This window comes from Periplaneta americana, chromosome 1, assembly GCF_040183065.1.
Source record: "Periplaneta americana isolate PAMFEO1 chromosome 1, P.americana_PAMFEO1_priV1, whole genome shotgun sequence".
Lineage (NCBI taxonomy): Eukaryota > Metazoa > Arthropoda > Insecta > Blattodea > Blattidae > Periplaneta > Periplaneta americana.
The window spans coordinates 128,456,615-128,483,282 of record NC_091117.1 but is presented as its reverse complement, the minus strand read 5'-3'; the positions used below and the strand labels follow the sequence as shown (position 1 = coordinate 128,483,282).

General features: G+C 35.4%; 1 protein-coding gene across 1 annotated transcript in view; it reads left to right on the top strand.

The window, feature by feature from the left end:
- The first annotated feature begins 258 nt into the window (after positions 1 to 258).
- CNPYb (protein canopy b) overlaps positions 259 to 26,668 on the top strand; it is a 58,452-nt gene continuing 32,042 nt past the window's right edge. Inside the window, exons 1-3 of the mRNA XM_069827169.1 lie at positions 259 to 465; positions 9,919 to 10,045; positions 25,868 to 26,002. Coding sequence (XP_069683270.1) covers positions 369 to 465; positions 9,919 to 10,045; positions 25,868 to 26,002 — 359 coding nt within the window. The 5' untranslated portion in view covers positions 259 to 368. The remainder of the gene's footprint in view (positions 466 to 9,918; positions 10,046 to 25,867; positions 26,003 to 26,668) is intronic.

Genomic DNA, 26,668 nt, shown 5'->3' with positions numbered 1-26,668 from the left:
GAGAGGTAATCTCTCTTCTTCGTTGGGTAATTCGATATGGCTTCCGCTCCCCCTCATTCCATATTGCATTACGTGAAGATGAAGGTTTTAATACAGTTTAGTATTTTAGAATATTTTAAAAATAGAAAGTAATATAGAACATTTTAATCTAATTCCTTTTAATTGTTTAATTTATAGTTCTGGTCGTTTTGCGACTATCATTTTTGTTCCTTAATATTTAGCATATGAATGTTGGCTAGCCTGACTGCTTATCAGAAAACACGGAAACGTCAGTATGCCGCAGACCGCAGACTCGTGGAGTCGTATGTTCTGGAGTGTTGAAAGTAGAAGTGTTTTCGGGTTCGAGTGTGAGAAATATAAATTGAACAATGTTTGTAAGATTATGTATGGTTTTATTTTTTCTCACAGTTTGCTACGGTGGAATGGAAGAAGAAGAGGGAGTGAAGTACGCAAATAAATGTGAAGGTAATATAGTTTTGTTTACTCAAGACTGTGCATATAAAAGGGAGGGGTTTATGAAAAGGATGTAGGATGTCACGGGAATTTATTTTCGTTTTGTAACTAATTATCAATTTAAAATTTTGGAAATTGTATGGGTTTGAGGATTTAATATATACTGTAGTCTACTTCACGAGAAAGAAAATTTGGCTGAATCTCAAAGAACAGATCGCCAGTAGGGGAAGTTATCCCCACTTTCGCAGCACGCTCACCGCACGGTAGTTACTCTCTGTCTACTCCTCTACTGTCTACCCCCTCCTCGCTCCAATTGCTTATTAACTTACTTCCAATCCCATCATAATGAGATGTGCATTCCACACTGACGTATTTGGCATAACACAACACACAACAGACCTAAATTACACCTATTAACTAGCTCAATTCCGCCAAAATTAAATGTGCAATCGACACTCACGTGGTAAAAAAAATTACACGCAATAACTAGCTCACTTCCGCAAAAAAAAATAGATGCGCATTCGATAGCCCTCCCTTTATATCCAGTCTCTACCATCATATCCCACCTCCCTCAAATCCATTTTAATATCCTCCCATCTACGTCTCGGCCTCCCCAACGGTCTTTTTCCTTCAGGTCCCCCAAGTAAAACTCTATAGGGTCACTCCATAGTGACTCACGTAACATTTTCTAAGTAACTAACTATGATCGTCAGAGGATATTTAATTACTTAGTAGTTCATGAAAAAGAAATTACTGTCTTTTAACATAAGTATTCCTAAATACAGTATAAACACAAATTCTTAATGAAAAGGAATAATTAATAGTGTAAAAAATATTAAATATTGCATGGTGTGACACACGAACATTTTCTTGCCACTTGATTTATTACCAAAATGGAAAACGTTCATATGAAGACATTATTTAAAAAAACAGCCCGTCAAAAATGCCGATTTTTCAGGGGGGGGGGGAATACAACCCCCAGCCCATGTAAATTATAACATCGAAATAAAAAAGCTAGACTCTTCAGGATATAAGAATCAGATATATGATAAACACATTTAAGTTTTTATATATTAGAGACCTATAATTAATTATTGAATGTGGAAGCGTGTGACATGGGCTATTTTTGCATTAAAATAATTCAGATGGAGATTGCAATATTATTATTTCAGTATTTAATATTGTATTGTAATATCATTAAATTAGCAGGAAATCACAACATATATTAATAACGTTCTTCCCCACTGCTGTTATCGGACCCTTCAATGTCTACAACATATGTATTAGTAGTTTCCGTTTCTGAAACAGGTTGGAGACTTTCAAAGAACCGGCGCCTTTCTGGAGACAATAGCCCATACATTTTTTCAGGTCCTCCATTTTTTATTGCTTGATCTTCAAGGATTCACTGTAAAGAGGTGCAAACGATAGTTTTTGAGGTATTGGTACCCTTTTACGGATATGCACAGATCTCCATGGCTCCAAATAACTGTCCCTTACTCCTACATGTGAGGAATCTCTGTTAATCCTATACATTCTCAGCTGCTTTAGCTTCAGTTGACATCTAGAAGACTGAGAAAAATAGTGCTCCACTGTAGCCTTGATTATGTTGAGAAAATCTGGTGTATGAACCCTCTTCACTTCAAAAGGTTTTGGATGAACTCTGCAGCTAGCTATTATGTTATCCCACTGATTTGGAGTTTGTACAAAGGCAGTTCGTTTTTTCTTTGCAATTAAGGAAAAGTCCTGATGGTTTGACAGAAATGAGTGGCCTCTTATGGGGAACAAGTGTGTACCGTAACTCGTTTGAACATTTGAAAACTGTACTAGCATGTACAAGAAGTACACCATACAAAAATTTTTATTTTGGCCTGTTCAGCCGTCTAATATTATAATTAACTCATTTTTTAGATCATTTCCAAGAGCAAAGGTGACCAAAGAACAAAGACATGACTTCATTTTGTCCCTTCTTAGCAACTGTTTCATGATAGGTAAAGAGTATTACCTCATCATGTGACAAATGATACTCAAAAACAATAATGTCAAAGCTGATGAGAGTAGTAGATTACATTGAATCTTAGATGTGGGACAGGCAAATTCTGCATGTAATCGAAACTCAATACTGCAGCAATGCCTTTACGAGCTCTTTGTATGATCGTTTTATATCATAGAAAGCCTCTGCTTTGAAAGATACATTTGTTTCTGGTACATGAGTTTGACATTTTTCAGCATTGCTTTCACAAGCTTTTATCAGTTGGGTCAAGGTATCACATAAGGTTCAGATATCACATCTAGGTAGTCCGAAGGAAATATTAAATTTTTTTGTAAAAATATCCGATTAGGTATGGTAAGATACTTGAATGTGATTACTGGTGATCGTCATTGCACTACTTATTTGCGTCAACATTTAAGTATTGCAATTCAACGCAGAAATGCAATGAGCGTTTTGGGTACTCTTCCCGAGTCCAGCCCTTTGGACGAACTCTTTCTCTTGTAAAATGTTATTAATTTTCTTTATAATTTAATGATTTTGTAAAAAATTTAATAAAATTTATGTGATGTAACTCCATAAACATATTGCAAGTGTTTCTAGCAGGTACAATTTATGAGAATTTCTCCATATAGAGTAATGGGACTGCCGGGGTTTGAATGAACTAATATGATGCATAATCAGCAATTCAATTTTCTTTGGAACCACCTTGGGGCGATTAGTGTGTTTATCTCTGGAGCCAGTAGAAGATTTCTGATAGTTCAGCAATGATGTCTGTACAGTACTAAGACACCCTCTTGTTATTCCATGCAAACTCATAAATGCATTGCGACAAACGGGTACATCTTTGAATATACCGTCTGAACTTATTCTCACCTTATAATACAAGCTACCACATATTTACCTACGTGATTAGTATGTTACTTTCTCTCTACTTTAATTTTCTTAATAAAGTCTTCCTTTGTGCCCTTTTGTTTTCTTTTCTGAAAATTTAATCTACTTCCCATCGTTACTAGTCATGATGTACAAGAAACTAAAATGGAATGCTCAATGACTGTTCATTGTTGCAGCGTGAATCATTTAAATATTTATTCAATTTAACACATTGCTGTCAATAATGATTATTATATAATGCATAATGTACCTTATTAATTCAGTGCTGAAAACATTTAGGCCTACCAAAAGAACAACCCTTGTCAGCTGACAAGCGCAATTTTTGTTCGAAAGCAGAATGATATGGGCTGTTTTTTGTAGAATCTGTGTTTTTTCTTATGGCTACTCCGACTGACAAGGTCGTTTTTGGCTTTTAAACACATTTCAGATTGTGGCAAAAATGCTCCTCCACATGATGGTGCTCTTAACTCATTTTCGTTAAAAATTGACAAGGGCTGTTTTTGTAATAATGTCTTCATATTATTGTGCCAAATGACATAAATGCATTCAGTTATTTTTCAAACAATTATGACACTTCTGTAGTACATGTAACTACTAAATCGCAAACTTCTAAAAAAAATTAAGTGTCATTAAAAAATAAAATATTGCAAATATGTTGTGACACACGAACATTTCTGTCATGTTGGTTACTAATTGTTTCAAATGCACTAGACTTATACACTCTACCTACAGTTCTTATACACTCTACCTACTCTACAAAACAACACTAGATTATACTAAAATACACTTTTAAATTTAAAATATCCACGGTTGTGTACAACCATATGTGTAATGTCATGTGACGAATATACCAATATGTCAGCCATTTGTAGTACTTCCCTTCCTTGGACATCACAGACTCTTTAAATTCTTCGCCACCACAAGCTTTTGTAACTTAACCTGTATATTTGATGTCTTTTTTTTACTTGGTCACTTAACACTGTATCAACGACTAGGTTATTTAGTGTCAATGGGATTGGGATTGGTGATAGCGAAATGGTATTTGGCGAGATGAGATCGAGGATTCGCCATAGATTACCTGACATTCGCCTTACGCTTGGAGAAATCTTCGGAAAAAATCTAACCAAGTAATGAGCCCAACTTAAATTCTTAAAAATACTATAAAAATGTTCAAAATGTATAAATATTTATGTCAATAGAACAACTAATATAGATTTAAAAAGGCCTATCTTGTAGAATTGCTAAATGATTAAGTAAGTTAATTAATGTTATTAAATAAAACGATTTTAAATTAATATCAGAAATTTAGTACCATTTACCTATATGTTCAAATAATTATGTACACCAATTTATTTATTGATTAAAGTTTACGTTAACACTTTGTTTTTTAAAAACATAAAATTACTTAGTCATACGTTACAAAGTGTTAAATTTTAACGTATAAATAAATTTGAAATCAGTAATTTTATGTTTTTAATTTATTTATACATAGGCCTAGTACCTATGGTGGCTAGCTACATACCATAAAAATGTACTGTACTTATAAGCTTTTTTTTTTTATATGAAATAAATTAACATAAACCAGTTTTTGTAAGTTTTTAATTCAAGAAATTTATATATATATATATAGATATATATATATATATATATATATATATATATATTATACGAACTTTAGGCATAAATTAAATGTTTTATGCTAATTTTAGGCCTACTCACTATATTTTTACAACAATTATTGTTGTTTAGTCAACTGTCCAAAGACAGTGGTGTGAACCTCACAAGTGATACCAAGAAGGCACCACTTATGAGGCAACTAGGCCAGGAGATAATGGGGTAGCGTGGCCAGTTCTTTTCCCCCTGACAACAATTATGGAACACACATTTTCAAGAATGTTTAACCTACAGTATACGCACATTGAAAGAAAGAAAAACACACAGGTGCATGTGCACACACAGTTATCTAAATCAACAATAAGTATTTGAAATTCCACTACCAATTGTGTTTAGGCGTAAAGACTTCCAATAACAACAAAAACTGTAACTGGATTTTAGGATAAACTTTAGTGACACACGAACATAATAACATTTTTGTTCGTGTGTCACAATCATTGTGTTACGTGTGTCATGTGTTTTTCTTGTAGAATTCGTACATAAATCAAAATGTTGTCCATATAAGAAGTTAATTGTTATGTGATGTGTCTCACTTTTACATTTATGAAACATTGAAAAATGATATGGTTTTGAAGAAATGTAAACGTCCATTTGAGCGTGACACACGAACTCTCAACCTTTCTTTGTAATAATTGTAATCAAGCACGAAATAATCATTGTATTACGGTTTCTATGCATTATAATTATTAACAAAGGTCAGCACTTCATTATTAATTGAATTTAACATACAGAAGTAACAATTTATTTGCCTTAAACGTGCATTCAAATATGTGATTTCTAATAGATAATTTGGCGCTCTTAAACCACAGGATTCTTTGTGCTATTTCTCCCACATACGTGTTGTTACACTATCAGTATTGTCAGATTCAAAAAATTCGGATCATAACGAAAAAAATGACACATAAGAAGTAGAGATTCGTGAGATTTTTGTTTTTCGTGAAAATGTCGCATTTTCATGAAATGACCCTATACGCATTTCTGGATTCGTCCATAGTGCTACATGACCTGCCCATCTTAATAATCATAATCAATTATTACATCCACTAATCATATACATGATAGGGGACATGTCATAATTACAAACTAATAATTAATTATATAATATACATAAAAGTAATAACTATAATATTAAAAGCAACACAAATACAAATATACAAAACTTGGGACTTGATTGTAGAAAACTACAGGTCGGTCGATTTCGGCTATAGGCTAAGTCCTGTTTGCAGTATGTCTTGAAGTCAGGGCATTTCATTTAGCAGCCTGGAGTGAATTTCAACCAAGATATCCTTCTCGAAGTCAGGATCTGGGAAAGAGGAAGTAAAATGTTTTGAAGGAAGGCATTCTTTTTCTATTCAGTTATGACGAATTTTCAATAAATTCGTTCATACTGTAAAAGCAGTTTTTGATTAAAATTTTGTAAAGAGCTTTCTTAAATTTTTGATGTGCAGATATTTCTTTAAGATAATTCGGTAGGTCATTATACATAAGAAGACCAGCATGAATGAAACTGTTTTTGTATAGAGTTCTGTTAAAACTTTGAATAAAAACATTATCTTTATTTCTTGTACTGTGGTGGTGTGTGGCTGAATTTGTAGGAAAGCTATACAAATTATGTTTGATCAAATTTAAAGTTTAATAAATATAAATACGGGATAATGGCAAGATATATAATTTTTTTAAGAATGGCCTGCAGCTGGTAGTTTGAGATACTTGAACTATGGCTCTACTAACTCTCTTTTGTAGTTTAAATATTTGGATTGCATTAGGTGAATTACCCCAAAATATTATACCATAGGTTAGGACAGAGTGAAAGTATGCAAAGTACAATATGCGAGGAGATTCAATAGAGATACTTGAACTATGGCTCTACTAACTCTCTTTTGTAGTTTAAATATTTGGATTGCATTTGGTGAATTACCCCAAAATATTATACCATAGGTTAGGACAGAGTGAAAGTATGCAAAGTACAATATGCGAGGAGATTCAATAGATGTCTTACTAGTAATCGCAAGGCAAAGCAAATTTTACTTAATTTTTTCCCTAGTTTCTGAAGGTGTACGGACCATTTTAAATGTTCATCTAGCCATGTACCAAGAAATTTTGTATTGTTTGAATATTGAATTGCTTCATTTTGATCCTCTATGACTGGCTACTCAGAATTATTGTTTTGTGAATGATGAAAAGAAATGGCTATGGTTTTCGACTTATTGAATACCAGTCTGTTTCTCTCAAACCATTCTACTAGTTGTTTTATTGTCTTTTCTATAAAAACAACGCATGGTATTGACATCTTTTCTTGATAAAAAGCTACTGGTATCCAGGGGCGGCTTTAGAGACAGTGCCATCGTGCCATGGCACTACCAGAACATAAGAGAAAAAAGGAGAATTCATATTTTCTGCGCAAAACCGGAGAGAAATAAGTTACGCTTGTGCTTGCAAACTCTACCGCCAATATTATCGTTGCTGCCAACCACGTTGTAACCAGTGTCCGCAGCATGGATCTGAGCCAGGCACTACATCCCATAAGAAATATAATGGGATGCGCGCGCAATTTTCATCTCCTACCGCCCATTTCAGCTTCTGAGATGCCAGGCACAGTTTACCGCTTTCGTTTTTAAATGCTTGGGTAGCTGTATACAATCCCATTTACTATCTCACTCCCTTACCTCGCAACTCTTGTTTGTTCTCCCGCATTGTCGAAATAAGTTTCTTAGAGGAAAGGATGCAAAAATAAGGTAATAAAATCCTTGTCAGTTTCTTAAAATACTTTGTTTAAGAATGCTTTTATTTCAGTATATTTCTAACTGTAGTGCGAAACTATAAACCTGTGAAGTGTTATCGTGTTATGTAAGTTGTGAAGAAATTAATTCAGTTATCACTTTAATAAAATCTCCGCATTCAATATTAACGTATTATGAAAACTAAATTCCTGTTAAATAATTGACTTACACGACGTTTAAATACTCACCAAAAACAGCAAAGTGCTAAAGTTATCAGATCTGGCAAATTCAACTTGGATGTTTATTATAAAAAAAGCAACTGGTTGTGCGGATGAGATATGGAGAAGTGTTCTTCTATTTCCCGTGTGTTCTATTCCTAGGTGAACGTAACTAGTTAAAAGGGGTCTTACAGATTTACTACACTTAAAGCTAAGGGATAAAATAAAACACAAAAAATCAAACGTTTATATGAATAACGTCTTCAGTTTGTCTGTACTAGTTAAAGAGGATATTGAAATTCAGTTAAACTTACATTACAGACTTGCGATTACAAATCACAACGAGCAAGTTGAAGAAAACTGATATGTTCTAAATGTAATAATAAATTGTATAAAATTTTAAGCAGCAGTTGATTTAGTATTAACAAGGTACGATAAATCCGATGACTTAGAATACAGGAGCGTGTTACGTGAATTAGTTCTCTTCAGTTCTGAGTTAGATAAAGGCTTAAAAAGCTAAAAAAGCACTTAACCAAGTCAACAGCATTTAAGGGTACTTCTAAAACCATTCAAAACACGTTGCTTGACTGGATGTTGAAAGTGTACCATGTACAAATAAAAAAACCATTGATTATAGACTATGTTTCTATCATCGTTTACCTCCTACTATTACGTTACGAGCCATCGGCGTAGCTCTGTCGGCTAAGGCATTTGCCTGCCGATCCAGAGTTGCTCTCGGGTGCAGGTTCGATTCCCGCTTGGGCTGATTACCTGGTTGGTTTTTTCCGAGGTTTTCCCCAATCGTAAGGCAAATGTCAGGTAATCTATGGCGAACCCTCGGCCTCATCTCGCCAAATATTATTATCACCAATTCCATCGACGCTAAGTAACCTCGTAGTTGATAGAGCGTCGTTAAATAACCAAGTAAATAAATAAATTGCGTTACATTATTGATGGAATGCCTGTCTATTAACCGACGAGTGTGCATTTTTCCTCTAATTTGTCTGGACTTTGTGTACAGTTGTATACATTTTGGTGAGTTTAATAATAATAATAATAATAATAATAATAATAATAATAATAATAATAATGTCGTTATTGTTACTATTTATGTTGTTGTTTTCTAAAGCCAGGCGTTTGACAATAAAGTCATTTGACCTCTTGCACTCCAATATTTTTCAAAGATATTATCATGGCCAGCCATGATTATTATTATTTATTATTATCCTTATCCCTGGCACTAGGCATTATTTTATCATTTTCTTTACAAGTGATCTCTGTCCTTTGTTCACGGCTTTCCAGGTAAGAAGTAAACCAACTCTGTGCCAACGTCTGGATTTAATGTTCTAATTATGTTAGGTGAAGAATACAATGCGTTCAGTTCTGCGTTATGTAACTTTATCCCTCTTAGTCCCAAGTATTTTCCTAAGCACTTTATTCTCGAACACCCTTAACCTCTGTTCCTCTCTCAAAGTGAGATTCCAAGTTTCACAACCATACAGTACAACCGGTAAATGTTTTTTTGGCTAATAAAGATTATTATTATTATTATTATTATTATTATTATTATTCTCAAAATAGAAAGTTACACAACACAGAACTGCACGCATTGTATTCTTCACCTGACATAATTAGGAACTTGAAATCCAGACGTTTGAGATGGGCAGGGCATGTAGCACATATGGGCGAATCCAGAAATGCATATAGAGTGTTAGTTGGGAGACCGGAGGGAAAAAGACCTTTAGGGAGGCCGAGACGTAGATGGGAGGATAATATTAAAATGGATTTGAGGGAGGTGGGGTATGATGATAGAGACTAGCTTAATCTTGCACAGGATAGGGACCGATGGCGGGCTTATGTGAGGGCGGCAATGAACCTTCGGGTTCCTTAAAAGCCTTTGTAAGTAAGTAAGTATTATTATTATTATTATTATTATTATTATTATTATTATGTTGATTTCTTAATATTTCAGTATGCAAAATATTGGCTACAGAGTTAGAATCAAGATTAGACGAGACAGGAAAAACGCACGAAGTTTTGGAACTTGGGTATGCTGTAGATGATGTTAAACCGAAAAAGAGAACTAAATACAAAAAATCGTAAGTATTACAGTATGTCAAGTCATATCATATTGCAGTTGGATATGTTATTAGCTTACATTTGAAGGATCAATGAAGCTTAATTTATTATTCATGTTAAAGGCAATATATGAGCATTAGCTTTTAAGTCAAAGTGAAGTTGCACAATAATTCAAATGGAAATAGTAAGGTGTTTTTCAAGAAATAAAGCAATTCTCTGCTGTTGAAAAAAATCATTATTTCACACACATGCTTGCACTCATATTTTATACTATATAGGCTTGGGGCTAGATTTTAATTCAAGATCCCTGTAAAATAGTGGTTGTGTGTATGGTGTTCAGTTCCAGTTGAGTAAAGTGGGGATGTAATTTCAGTGAATCTTCGATCCCGCTACTCACCACACATAGGAGGAAAAAAGTACTTATATAATTCAAAATAACCTCAGAATTATAGCACACTACTCTAGAGACATGATGTGATCACTGCAAAGGCTGTAAACCCACTCAATTCGACTCAAATACCTTCGTTTCTTATATATATATATATATATATATATATATATATATATATATATATATATATATATATATTGTGAATTTTATTTAACTCACAACAATGAAATTTTATTCTTCCAACAATAATTCCTTTCTACAATTCGCCTTAAACGCTCTCGTCAACAATTGGATTTTTACTCAACACAGTATTCGTTATAGCACTCCACCGACGACAATGACAATTTACTTGGACTAGTATGAACAACAATGAACTGTTAATCTTAACTAATATTTACAAAGCACTATTTACAAATCAGAACTATCAGTTCTCAGTTCACAGTTCTTCTATCTGTCACTCGAGTTCACAGTATCTCGAACCACAGACCTTCAGAGACAGTTCGCTGTACTCGAACTCAGGTCCCTCCAACTGCGGTCCACTCCACTCGAACTCAGGTCCCTCCAACTGCGGTCCACTGCACTCGAACTCAGGCCTTCGGATGCTGATACAGTTGCGGACGCACACTCGAGTCGAACTCCGGTACACAAGACTGGCTTGCTTGCTCTTGCTTTCTCACTGACTGGCTGACTAATCAACTGAAAGCTGCTGTCGTTCCTTCGCGTACGTAATTTATAACCACAGCGACGTAGCCTCGAAAGTTCCACGCGTCTCTAGAGATGGCACTCCAGAAAAATCCAGAGCCCTCTCCTCTCTACCAGCACCAGATGCGCGCGCACTCTCTCTCCACTCTCTCGCCGTGTTGGCCCTTTCCCCTCTCCGCCGCGCGCCATCCCAAAGTGCTCCGCGCGATCTTCTCTCTTGCGGGACGCTGGTCGTGAGTTCGAATCTCACGTCGCTGTCACAATATAATGGATTAGTTTTCATAGGTGATAATGACAACCCAGTGGTACCACCATCATTTTTCACTATGCGGTAAAGCAAATGTTATCAATCAGTTCACTAGAGTCCAGGGCAAACTTAACTAGCTATAGTGAGTGTAAAAAATATTCGAACACCTATTCTATAAAAAATAGTTGTAATCAGGGTTGCCAGACACCCTGGATTTCCCAGGTAGGATCGTTTTGGATTTTAATGGTGTGTCCTGTGTCCTGGATTGAGTTATATATTTATTCCGGAATGTCAAAAAAAATTTGAAAAAATACAATTTTTGCTCATTTCTATAAATTGTTTTTAAAATTCCTTCTCCATTTGTTCAAGACCCTGTCCAGCCCTGTTCAATGTCGTCTATGCCACCTTGTGCCTTCTATCCAGTTGTATTGAAATAAAAACGATAATACAGTAACTTATGTGGCAAAACAAACAACACTGAAATTATGTTTCATCTGCTGTCCATGTTTCACCAGCACCAAGTATTTATTTATTTTATATGATAGTTTGACATACTGCATATTCAGTGTTGGGGTTAGTGCTGCAATTATAGTTCTCACAGCAGACAAGAAGATATTTATTGTCGAGCATCATTTCTGGTCATATGGAGTGGGGCATCAGAATGGGTCGAACTTGCATTACATTAAAGAGTAATACCAGGAGTGATTTAACAATGCAGCACCAAATAACATAAGTGTTAGTTCCATCACCGTTATGTCACCTTGCATGTCATAAGGACTTCTCTTGATTTTCAGAGTATTTTTTGTAATTTCAGTACTCCGTATGACCGGAAATAATGCTCGATGGTAAACACCTTCTACTCTGTTGTGAGAATCATAATTGCATCATTAACCCTAACACTGAATACCTGCAGAGCGAAAAGTAATTAAACCGACAAACTCTGAGAGGTTGTATGGGACACCAAAACAAATGGTTTTCTCTAATGTCATATTTTCCTCAGAGGCTTTATTAAACCATCAGAAGGGGTATGCGTTCTTCAGTTCATGACGACTCTACAAATTCACATTTTGTTGTCCATCTTGTCCTAGTGCAGTGCTTTATTAAACCGGTCTGGTCGTGCGGATATTTGCTGCAGCAGGGGAAATAAACGATAGTCCTGAAGTCTTTCACCATGTTAGACAACCATGTCCCCCTGATGTAACCTTTGTGTACAGGTCAATATAGGTATTTTTGAACATCTTTTGTAAAGGTTTTGGTGTGTAAATGTTTTTGAACATCTTTGCAGTTATTTTGATGTGCAAATGTTTTATAAGAGACTCAAGCAATAAAGCATGACAATGGTTTGTGTTACATTAAGATCTGGTGTCCTCGCGAAATAGTGCCTCACAGCACAATATGACATTAGAGAAAAGTGTTTGTATTGGTGTCCCATACAACTACCCAGAGTTTGTCGGTTTAATTACTTTTCATTTTGTATATACAATATGTCAAACTATCACACACGGAAAAAAAAAAAATCCTAATCTTGTAGCCAAAATACTGTTGCTAGTAAAAGGGACAGATTTTGAAAGACAATGCTAGTATCTATTCCAATGGGGACGCACAATAAGCCTTTTAGACTAACGTGTAGGAGGCCTTTATGACTCCTTAAAGATCCCCTGTAACCTAACCTAATCGTACAAAATAAATAAATAGGCTACTCGGTTGCTGGGGAAACATGGACAACAGATGGGCCATAATTTTAGTGTTGTTTGTGTTCCCGCATACCATGCTATAATATGTATTAGATACTTTATAGTATTTTTATTCCTTACTCTCTTTGGAAGTTGATTTATTATAGATAGGATTTAAACACTATATTATCTTCGGAATATGTATTATATGACTTTCTCGTGTTAAATTCTATTGTACCTGGTTTACATGTTTCGACCTGTTATTGGTCTTCTTCTGCTGGTCTTGGCACCTCTTGTTTTGTTTCCTGTGGGGTTGTGTTTGTGTAGTGTAATGTGAGGTCAAAGAGTGTGTGTGTTCTGAAATTGAGTTGTGTGTTGAGAATTTCATTAGTGTGTATTTTTGTGTGTCTCTGTATATTTTATATTGTTCTAGTGTGTGTAGTTTCTGGCTTTTTGGTTGGATGTGTAGAATTTCCATGTCTGTGTTGATATCTCTGTAGGTGTGGTTAGCATTTGTGATGTGTTCTGCATATGTGGAAGTGTTTTGTAATTTTGTTATGGCTGTGATGTGTTCTTTGTAACGTGTTTGAAATGATCTGCCTGTCTGTCCTATGTAGAAGTTGTTGCAGGTGTTACATTTGAGTTTGTATACACCTGTATGGTTGTCCATATTGAATCTCTCGTACACTACTTTTAACACTTGAATATAAATAATTGATTAAATGGCGATCTTACTCGTGTTAATTATGTAAGCATGTGTGGCTTGCAGCTGTTTCGGTGTTACTTGACACCATCCTCAGAGCCTACTAGATCTCGGTGCTATCTCAACTTCGCTGCCTGTTGTGTGGGTGCATTCGTGTGATGAAGAGTTGTGTCAAGTAGTGTGTGTGTTCTGAAATTAATCTGTGTGTTGAGAATTTGATTAGGGTGTGTTTTAGTGTGTCTGTATATTTCATATTGTTCTAGTGTGATGAGTTTTTGGTTTTTGGGTTGTATGTGTAGGATTTCCATGTCTGTATTTATGTTACTGTATATGTGGTTAGCATTGGTTATGTGTTCGGCATATATATATATATATATATATATATATATATATATACAGTAGCGTGCAAATTAATCCGAACACGACATATTTTTACATTTTCTGTCATTGCTGGCCTCACAGCTGCTCATACAGCTTTAATTGACATCTGTAGTACGTGTAATTCCATTGTTGCGGGTCTGTTGTTATAATTTTTTTATAATATGTGACATTTTGCCTGTCGTTTTGTACTTATAAGCATTTCAGTTGTGTTGAAGACTTAATACTGCAATCCTGTGTACATTCTGTCGTCTTCACAAATGGATACAACTGCACGAAAACGGTCTAAAATTATAACATTAGCAGAGCATTCTTCTATGACACAGAGGCAAATTGCTGCAGAATGTCACATCGGTTTGGCTACTGTTAATTCGATCATAAAACGATACAGGAAGACTGGATCCATCACACCCCAGAAAAAAGGAAACTGTGGCCGGAAAAGGAAGACTTCAACTGCAGATGATCGTTTAATTGTCAGGAAAAGTAAATTAAATCCTACACTAACTGCTGTCAACGTAACCCACGAGTTAATGGCTACCACTGGGGCGAATATTCACGTCACAACAGTGCGGCATAGGCTTTTGGAAGCTGGACGAAGGGCTCGTAAGCCTATTAAGAAGCAACTGCTAACCCCTGTTATGTGCAAAAAACGCTTAATGTGGGCAAAATTACATCAACACTGGACAGTGAATGACTGGAAGAATGTACTTTTTTCCAATGAGTCTCATTTCGAGGTCCACGGCCACCGTGTTTCTTACGTACGGAAAGGATCCGAAAAAGTAACAGCAGCTCATCTCCAACAAGCAGCCAAATACCCCCCTAAAGTAATGTTTTGGGGTTGTTTTACACATGGAGGGCCTGGAGCATTAATACCTATCAAGGGAATGATGAATTCTGACAAATATATTCACTTATTGGAAACCAGAATCGTACCCCAGCTGCAAAAATCATTTCCGGATGGCAGAGGTGTGTTCCAACAAGACCTGGCACCATGCCATACGTCTCGAAAAACTACAGAATTCTTCAACAAGAAGAATATTCAGGTACTCCCCTGGCCAGGCAACTCACCCGACATCAACCCCATTGAGAACTTGTGGTCGATTTGCAAAAGAAGAATGCAAAATATGGATTGTTCTACAAAGGAGAAGATGATTTCTGCCCTCATTGGTGTATGGTTTCGCGATGAAGAAATGAAGAATATTTGTGGGAAATTAGTGGAATCCATGCCAAATCGTCTCAGAGCTGTTATTAGGAACAAGGGAGGTCACATAGATTACTGAGGTATGTCTTAGATCCTTTTTTTATCCCGTTTGAGTGTTTTTGCATAAGTAATTACGTTGTTCGGATTAATTTGCACGCTACTGTATATATGTATTGTGTCCTCTGGTTATTGCTTTAATGTGTTCTTTGTATCGAGTTTGGAATGATCTGCCTGTCTGTCCAATGTAGAAACTGTCGCAACTATTGCATGTGAGTTTTATACGCCTTTGTGGTTGTATTTATTTGTTTGTGTTGTTTGTGTGTTGAGATGTCTTTGTAGTGTGTTTTCTGTTCTGTATGCTATGTTGTATTTCTGTTTTCTGAATGAAGAGCGATCTTGTGTGTGTTTTTGTTTTCATATGTTAATGTAATGTATTTCTTGTGTTCCTGTGTTTGTTCAGTTTTTGTTTTGTCTTCCTTATGATGTTGTCTATTATGTTTGTGTTGTAACCATTTTCTTGTGCTATGTATTTGATTGTGTTCACTTCTTCATTGTAGTGTTGTTGGCTCATGGGTATGTTGAGTAATCTGTGTACCATTGTCCTGAATGCAGCATGTTTGTGTTGTGTGGGGTGATTAGATGTGTTGTGTATGTGTGTGGTGGTGGTGGTTGGTTTTCTGTTTATTTTGAAGGTGTGTTTGTTGTCAACTTTTGTTATGGTGATGTCTAGGAAATTTATGGAGTTATTGTTTTCAAGTTCCAGTGTGGATTGGAGTTTTGGGTGTATTTTTATGTATTGGTGTAGTTTGTGTATTTTTCGTGTGTTTCCTTTGTATAGTATGAGTACCTATGTTTTCTACATATCTGTGCCAGTATATTATGTTGTCTGCGGTCATACATGAAAATTGTAGTTCTTCGTGCCGGAAATGCTCGTCAGTGTCATTCTGAACTATGAGAAGCCTTGGATGATAGTGCATTGCCTTATCTCATTCTGCAATTGAAGAAGCTGCTGCTTGGGAAGCAGTTTGCAAACAGGGAGGACATCTTAACAGCATTTCGATGAGAGGTGGTACACATAGACGAATCACACATAGCCAATGGTGTTCAATGCCTGCATCATCATTGGCAAAGATGTGTGGAAGCCTTGGGGGATTATTTTGAAGGGTGTTAGCAGTGAGTAATGCACTTTATTTCCTTTTGCGCATAATAAAGCAATGATTTCTATTTACCCATCTTTCAATTTTCCTTACCCATTGCCTCCTATACCTGAACCCAATTTGGTACTAGCATTGCGAAGCACATTCCAGTGACCTTCAATCGCATATAGTGAATTTCTATTCCCGCAGCTTTATTGGCTGATATAATATAGTTGCCATGATTTATGAAATGACCCTCGTAGTTCTGCAAGTTCACTTAAACTTGAATTTTTCTTGATTTTTCGTAGAATTGCTCGTCTATCTACTCCACACATTTTTCTTTCAAGCCCAGTTCTTCTCATATTTTGCAATGTTTTCTTTTCACTATATCTGTTAATGATACCAAGGAGTGTTGTTCAGGGTCTGTGAACATTTTACACATTTCACTTAATAATTTACATTAATTATGTATCCAATCCTTCTTTCTTCCAATGTTGTTTCATTTCTTTTGCCATTTTGTTTTGTTTTTAATACGACATTAATCATCTACAAACAAGCTTACAAGAGGTTGCTAGAAACTGAATTCCATTGTGATAAAATGTTCCCATGGGTCAAGTGTGTGGGAGTCGTAACTGTCACAGGTGCTTAAACTGTTCAAATACTTCTTACACACTGAATTTACACATCGTAGGATTCTTAAACAGTTTTATAAAATATTTTATATAATTTTTTATTTTCTTTTCAATGTGTACAGATGTTGCATTATATGTTTGCTAGTGAGTGACCATTAAATTTTAAGTGGCTTATCTTGATCTTGGATGTCAGTGTATTAAAAACATTACAACTTTTGCTATCACCGCAAACTATGACGTTGTACAGAGGCAGAGATATAATTAAAGATCTGTACAGACAAAATGTGTTATGTAAATAAGTGCTTTACTCTGCAGTAATTATTGTAATAATAATTCTTACAAGTTTATCAGTGTTTAAATACTTTTTACATTCACTGTACCTGTCTACCAAAAAACATATATGCAAGGTGTATCAAAAGCCTGAACAAATCTAACCTATCACTAATTCTTGACCTTACGAAAATTCGCTTTCTATCTGTCTGTCTGTCTAATATGAAAAGCCTTAACAAACTGAACCTAACCTGTTCCTAATCGCTTAGGTGTTTCCTTACATCGGCAGCACTGTGACACCCATTTCAAATGCCATTTGTTGGAATACTCTCAACTACAGTAGCTTTCAAATTAATCCAGACAAGCCATATTGAGTATACTAAACCACAAGTACAGAATAAACTGGATGTTCAATGTACCTTAATAATGTATGTGGCCTCCCTTGTTTGTAATTGAATCAGGAATTTGCAAAAGAGATCAAGTCCGAAAAAGTAAATTTTAAGAAAACAACAAAAAACTTTTTGTATGGATCTGGCTATATGACAGTCCAAACATGTTGATGCACAATTTAAATGTGTTCATTCTATACTTGGTTCCTTTTAATGCTGAAATCTAAGAAGAGTGTATGGAGGGTCAGAAACGGGTACAAACTCAATTTGCAAAAAATATGACTTGGTCCCGTTTGCAAATTCCTGATTCAATTACATCATTGACACGATCTGGCATGGATTCCACTAAATTTCCAAAAATCTTCTTAATTTCTTCATCACGAAACCAAACTCGAATGAGGAAACAAATCATTTTTCTTTCGTAGAAGAATTAGTTTTGTAAATTGACCACAAGTTCTCAATCAGGTTGATATTGGGTTAGTTTGCAGGCCAGGGGTGTACTTGGATATTATTCTGGTTGAAGAACTTAGTAGTCTTTTGAGATGTATGACATGTTGCCAGGCAGTGGCAGCCGAAGCCACTTTGAGTAGTGCCAGAACATTCAACTCAGAAACGAAAAGTAACGATAATAATGTATCGTTTTATATTGTGAATATTTATTCAAATAATAATAATAATAATAATAATGGACCTAGTAATAAATTAATACAATAAATTCACGGAAATTTGAAGTTTTCTAAATTGTTTTATACTTGAATTCTATTTTTCTGTTATTTTCAGTAGAGTTCAGTGACTTTTTGGCTAAAATTGGAGATCTTGGTACCAGATGTGAACTAAATCTATCACACCTTTCTTAGACCAATGTCAGATACAACCAAAAAGAACACGAGGAAAACAGAAGAAAGAATTTTTAATATCACATCAACAAATCCATTTGTTTTTTGCATAAACGTTTTAGCACCTTTTATTTACATATTTATGGTGAAATCTAGAGTTAGTCTTTCCATATGTATTTACTTTCTGTTTATCTTCATATGATGAAAAAAGTGTATTTTGTATAGGAGTATTTATTTTATTAATAATTTATTGTTTCTCATCAACAAAGTACAATTACATGCATCGAGGTGAATGACTCGCTGTCTGCAGCCCCTCACACAAACGACTTTCACTTTTCTGAATTCCCTTCCACAGCCGCACGCCCATCCACCCCAGCCACTCCTAACCCACTACCTGCACCTTCGACCAGTGCCCTGTTAAAATCGTCTTTCAGCTCGCATCCTAACACTTTAAAAGTAGCCCACATAAATTCTCAAAGCCTTCTCTGTCATTTCAATGAAGTTCAATCTATTTTCTCTCCTTTGTCTCTTCATGCTATTCTTATCTCTGAAACGTGGTTGAAGCCTTCCCTATCATCTTCTCTTGTAAGTTTAGATAACTACACCCTCTGTAGAAATGACCGAATCGGTAAACGCTGAGGTGGTGTTGCGATATATGTGCGATCGGACTTACCGTTTAAAATTGTCTACCAGTCTTCGAATGAAATCTTAGAACATCCTGAATATCTATTCATCGAAGTCTGTGCAAGCAACAAAAAGTGCCTCCTTGGAGTTGTATACAAACCCCCTAAATTAGGATTCTTAAGTGATCTTGAAACACCTTTGCTTAATCTTGTGCCTCACTATGACCATACTGTTATTTTAGGCGATTTCAATACAAACTTATTAAATTCAAGTAATTACGCTACAGTTCAACTTATGAACATGTTTGAGTCTTACAATATATCCATCCTTCCTTCCGCAGCTACCCACCACACCCAGGAATCGGAGACACTTCTTGACATTATTGCCACGACTAATCCTCAGCTAGTATTAATGAATGGACAACTACCAGCGCCGGGTATCTCAGCTCACGACATAATCTTTCTAGAATATTCCTTGTATTGTCCAAAATATAAATCTCACATCATATCATACCGTGACTTGAAGCATATTGAGCATGATGAATTAATCAATGACGCACTTAGCCTACCTTGGACTGAAGTGTGGAATTTACCAGACATTGACGACAAAATCGAAAAATTTAACGACCTAGTAATTCAGTTATATGATAAACACTCGCCCTTGAAAACCAGACGAGTTGGTAGACGCCCTGCGCCTTGGATGTGCGATGCCATAAAATTACTCATGTCAGACAGAGACCCTGCTTATCATAAATACAGACGGAGCAAGGACGAATTAGATTTTAATACTTACAAAGTTTTAAGAAATAAATGTAATCAAGCAGTAAGAAATGCTAAATTACGCCATGCACATTCCCTTATTCTACCTTCAGTCAGTGTGAAAGAATTGTGGCATAACCTTAATAACCTGGGTCTAACAAAAGCAAAGCCTCTGGTAGATAACATCAACTTGTCACTCAATAGTCTAAATGAACATTTCGTTACTGCTCCACCTGAACCATTACATAAACAAGAGACTCTTGAATTTCTCAGATCTTACCCCCAACCTGTGTGGGATAAATTCTTCTTTAAATACATTAACCCGACTGACGTAATGAAGACGCTGCGACGTATGAAATCTAAAGCCCAAGGTATAGACAATATAAATATCACTCTCCTGTATAAAATAATAGATGTGATCCTGCCGACCGTCACCCATATATTCAATGCATCTATTATGACTGGGTCCTACCCCTTACTCTGGAAAATGGCATTAGTGAAACCTTTACCTAAATCAAACACACCTTCCACAGTAAACCAATACAGACCGATATCAATTCTTCCCACTCTTTCAAAAGCATTAGAACATATTGTACATGGACAACTTACGAACTATCTCGATGAACACAAACTCCTTGATGACTATCAATCGAGTTTTAGGCATGGACACAGCACTACTACAGCCCTACTTAAAGTGACTGAGGACATCCGTGAAACTATGGATAGGGGTAAAGTAACTGCACTAACTCTTCTCGATTTCAGCAATGCCTTTAGTTCTGTTGATATCGACTTGCTTCTTGCAAAGATGAAGACTTTGCACCTGTCAGACAATACCTTGAGCTGGATGGACTCCTACCTACGGGACCACCAACAGTGTGTTTCACTTGATAATCAATTCTCCCAATGGCGATGCACAAAGGTGGGAGTGCTGCAGGGCTCCGTATTAGGACCACTACTCTTCTCTATCTACATTAATGACGTATCAAAGAACTTACAGTGTTGCCGATATCATCTCTATGCCGATGACCTACAACTTTACATACATTCCAGACCCAATACGATCAATGAATCGATTGACAAGTTGAATTGTGACCTAGCCACTGTCTCCACTTGGGCGGCCAATTTCGGACTCGCACTTAATCCAAGTAAGACTCAAGCTATAATTATTGGACATAAGCATTTAGTTAACGCCCTTAATAACAGTAATCTTTCATTTGTTACCCTTAACAACACGCTAATCCCTTATTCATCTGTCGTAAAAAATCTTGGCTTCTTTTTTGATAATAATCTAAGTTGGAATTTTCAAGTTAAAGAAACGATAAAAAAAATCTGTTCCTCCATTCACTGTTTGAGTCGCTTGAGAAACTTCTTGCCCCAGCAACTAAAACTTACCCTAGTAATGCCTCACTTCGATTATTGTGACGTTTTGCTAAGTGACCTAAGTTCTGAACTGTCAGTCAAGTTACAGCGAGCTCAGAATATGTGCGTCAGATACGTGTGCAACATCCGACGATATGATCACATATCACCGTCCTTTGCAAGTCTTTCGTGGCTCCGACTTAAAGAACGCAGAACTTTACACTCTTTGTCTTTACTCTTTCGAATTCTGCACACCTTAACACCAAATTACCTTTCGTCTCGTTTCTCTTATCTATACTCTAACCACGACGTAAAAACCAGATCACTTGTCTGTGGCACGCTCAGTATACCTCTTCATAGAACATCTTGTTATTCATCATCTTTTACAGTATCCACCTCGCGTCAATGGAATTCCTTGTCACAAAGTATTAGGGGCTGCAAGACAATAAACCCTTTAAAACAGCTTAAAAGATAACCTTATTAGCATTTCACCCCAATCATACTGATTTAAATTATAACTGACTACATTGTTACTTCTTTCTTTAGACATCATCCTGATAGTGCTGTATTTTCAAAATTGTCTCATAATAATCTCTTTCTATTATCTAATATTATTTGAAATATATTAACATTCTATGTATTTTAGCTTAATTCTGGTACACAGTTTATTTTAGTGTTTAATTAGTAGTTCATAGTATTTTGTTGTTTAATTCGTAAATAACTCTTGTATACATGTAACTCTCATCTAAATCAAATTGTTGAATTCTTTGTAAGTTCATGCATATGTATATATACTTTTTGCTGGTTGAGTGGAAGAGAAGGCCTTACGGCTTTAACTCTGCCAGCTAAAATAAATCATTATTATTATTATTATCATTATCATTATTATTATTATTATTATTATTATTATTATTATTATTATTATATACTCTAGACACCGCATGTTTTCCTTAATCTCTAGCTCATTTCAATAACATATTTGCTGGCATGGAAGTTAACCCTGGCATGGAACAAATATGCATTACTTAGTGCTGCTATCTCGAATCGATTTGTCGACTGAAAGGCATGCATAAGACCTTTCCCCTTGCCCTTTGTACCACCATGAAGCTCCATCGAATGGATTACAAAACACTTCTGCACATGCCCTTATAAAGGTGGTTGGCAGCTGACTCGAATGAGGAAGATAATTTGTACAGCTATACAGCAGTGTATGAGCGGGCAATGGCATTGTTGTGTCTGACACGGAGTGGCGTAGTAGTTCAAATCGATGTTCTGCTGGAATCGCTTCATAGTAAATCCATGTTTTATAATATTTGTGATCTTACAGCACTCTGAATGTACAGTTGAAGATAAGATATAATTATATTTCTTTTAGGCAGTGCCATGACATGAGGGCATTACCCCTAAAGCCGCCCCTGTTGCCAGGTCTTGTTGAAACACACCATCGCCATCCAGAAATTATATTTATAGCTGCGGTAAGACTCTGGTTTCCAATATGCGAATATACTTGTCACTGTTCATCATTCCCTTGGTAGGAATTAATGATCCAGGTCCTTCATGTGTAAAACAATCCCAGAACATTACTTTTGGGGAGTGTTTCGGTGCTTGTTGGGAATGAACTGAAGAAACCTTTTTGGACCCTCTATGGATGTAAGTAACACATTGGCCATGAACCTCGAAATGAGATTCATTGGGAAAAAATTACCTTCTTCCAGTCATTCACTGTCCAGTTTCTATGTAATTTTCCCCATTAAGAGTTTTTGGCACATATTAGGGGTTAGCAGTGCTTTTTTAATGGCTTACGAACCTTTTGTCCAACTTTCAAAAGTCTGTGACACAGTGTTGTAACGTGAATATCTATCCCAGTTGTAGCTGTTAACTCGTGGGTTAAGTCGACAGAATATAGTCTAGGATTTATTTTACTTTCCCTAACAATTAAACGGTCATCTTGCAGTGAAATCTTTCTTTTCCAGCCACATTTTGGGGCGTGATGTATCCAGTCTCTTGGTATCATTTCAGGATGGAATTAACTGTAGCTATTATCGCCGTGTTCTCATGGTTAACATGTTGGCATCATACAATAACTTGCTGTGTGCTTTTAAAACATAATTTTTCCGACCGATTGTTGCTCTGTAGATTTCACTCTAAGTGTCATGTTGTCACGTCTACTTCCTCGATAAGAATAAGCACTAGTTTGTTATATTGTTAAATGGCTATTATTATTATTATTATTATTATTAGTAGTAGTATTATTCCATATACGAGTACGTTGACATTCTTAACTCTTAATAATAATTTTTAATCACATACCTTAATGTTCGTCCTCAACACAAGACATTGCAACCTCGGTTTTAGTCCACGTGGATTAGACAAGTAGGTGTCATTTAATAATGGAAGCAGCTTATTGGTTGCAATATTGAAATTGAGGCGAGTGATTGGAGTGGCAACATAAGAAATTGAAAACAATAATGTAGTTAAATTTCAAAGACCTACCGAATGTTATGCACGAGGCCGCTCAAAGATCTGCCGAATGTTAATCATGAGAGCACGGCGATAATAACCGACACTACATTCTTTGCCATTTTGTCATGGAAGTGTCCTCTACTAATATTACAATTTTAGAGCATTTTCTTGAAGTTATGTCCATTTCTGAAGATATTAGAATGAACACAGCAATGCATAATAAGTCTTCAACAGAACTAAAATGCTTCTGGGGACGAAAATGCAAAAAATATAAACTTCAATAATGAAAGTTTGCTGTATTACAGAACTCGATTAAGCAGGATTGTGCAGCTGGTAGACCAACAATGAAAGAAAATGCTGAAAATGATCCTATTCGGATTAATTTGCACACTACTGTATAAGTGACAATGTGTAACTTGACTGAGAAATAAGCTTTCGGAATGTTTATTCAGTGTAATTGTGTAAATAATGTATGAAATGTGAAATATTTACTCAATTTGTGCCTTGTCTACATTTCTGAAGTTATTCCATCTCTCAGTTTACTTTAATCAGTAAAAAAAAAAAACTGACAGAAATCAGATATATGTGGTGCATATTGATATCAAAGATTCATTGTAATTTCATTTCACATTAACAGGTAACTTAACTATCCATATAATCTTCACTGAAAAATGGAATGGTCAGAAGGCCTACCCTTGAAATATTACAGCATGCATGAAATGAAGTTAAATGCATGTCTTTTTATGTATAGCAAATAAAATAATGGAATTTATATGCGATTAGTGTGATTATTAGTGCTGCCATGGGGACCATATGGGTCATACAGCATATTGGAATGTTCAATTTTTAATTAATCGTATAGGGAAGAAAAAATTTTGTCCATATGGCATATGGACCTAAGTTCATACACGGAGATCTGTACTGATCTTACATTCTTTTTTTGTGTTCCTGATATATGTTCTTTGATGTTCATAAACATAAATGATCTACATCTAAAGCACTAGAATTCAAAATCATATATAAAAGAATGGTTGAAAAATGCCGAAATACTGCAGATACACATTCCAGGATTCATCAAGATAAGTGTGCATCTACTTTGAGAGTTTGATAGGATCTTCTTTAAATCAAACTCCGTCTCTAAATATTGGGAGGCGAGAAGAAGAATGACTTTATTGTCAAATTCAGAGCATTACTTACATACATACATACATACATACATACATACATACATACATACATACATACATACATACATACATACATACGCACACACATACACACATCTTTAAATCAAACTTGTTTTACCATTAAAAAGGTAAAGCAAAATCATTTATTTACTTCTTCTTTAACATAAAAATACCCATTAAATGACAGTTGGAGGGATAGAGAGAGGAGATGAAAATATTTCTCAAGGGAGAAAAGAAAAGGGGGTGGGGCATATGGTCAAGAAAAAATTACCATGACAGCACTGGTGATTATATATAATCACAATAGTTACAATGTATAGGATATCTGTGTATGTTGTAACAAGAATAGAATAATATTAGGGTGGCAGATTAAAAATTTGAACGAAATTAAATGGAAAATTGTATAATAAGGTAATAATTTATGTTTGCTTACCAAGTTCTTTCCCGTTTTTATATCTACCTCGTCCTGTGTAGGCATGTGCCTGAATAGATACTGCCAGTTGCTGATGTCTCCTGCATTGCAGTTAATAGTGTTATCAAATAATACCACAATGAATATAATTAATTTCACTAGAAGAATCATGATGCTTGGAATACTACAGTTTAATAATAATATGCTATATTTTGCCAAATTTATTTTTAAATGAGGCATTTAAATTAATTAATTGTCGATTCCAGTTTCCTTAAATTTTTAGTTTAATGCATATAGAATATTTTCAACTTTCCTTAAACCGATCAAATATTTGTTTCATATTTGGAAAGAATTGAGCATATAATTAAAAATAAAACAGTTTAGTTTTAAAAGTGCAGTTTTTTTTTTTTCATCCTAATAAAAAAATTCATTCATCTCAAATATGCATTTGCAAATTAAGTATAGTATGTCTTTCTTTCAGTGAACTGCGACTTGTAGAATCTTTGGATGGCCTGTGTGAAAGAGTGTTACAATATAATATCCACAAAGAACGCAAAGACAGCACGAGATTTGATAAAGGAATGAGTCAGACATTCCAGACACTTCATGGATTAGTGTGAGTACTGTTGCCTAAAACTAACCATGGGACAATGACTGTTTTATGAAATATGACAAAAATAAAAAATTTATACAGCTAACTCTTCTTCTACAAGTAGGCCTATATGCAAAATTTGAGCACTTTAGTAAGTGCACTGTGTCTACTTGGATATGACAAATTTGTTCAATAGGTTCAGTTCCTTGTTAAATCTTGAAGATGTTTGGGGCCTGTTTCTCAAAAATACTAGTTTAGTAGTTCACCAATTACTGGTTACCAGAGTATATATCACGAGCTCTAGTAGATTCTGTTTCTCAAACTATTTTACCAGTCTAGTAACTTGTAACAATTTTTCACTAGTCACATGATCTCTTTCACTACTCAGCTGATTGAGTTTGTTTATAGTCATTGGTAGGTATTGTTATTTGGGGTTAGAAGGCTAAGTTGTTTGCGTTTTGGTTTTGATTTCTCTTTTTGGCTGAAATGCCATCAATTGAAAGCAAATTAACTATACTCAATATGATTAATGAATCGAAGGATGTATTATTCGGTGCTTTTTTTAAGCATATTAACAGTCCACACCTGTGGAGTAGCGGTTAATGCGTCTGGACAGAAACCAGGTGGTCCGGGTTCAAAATTCCGGTTGGGGCAAGTTACCTGTTGAGGTTTTTCTGGAGTTTTTCCTCA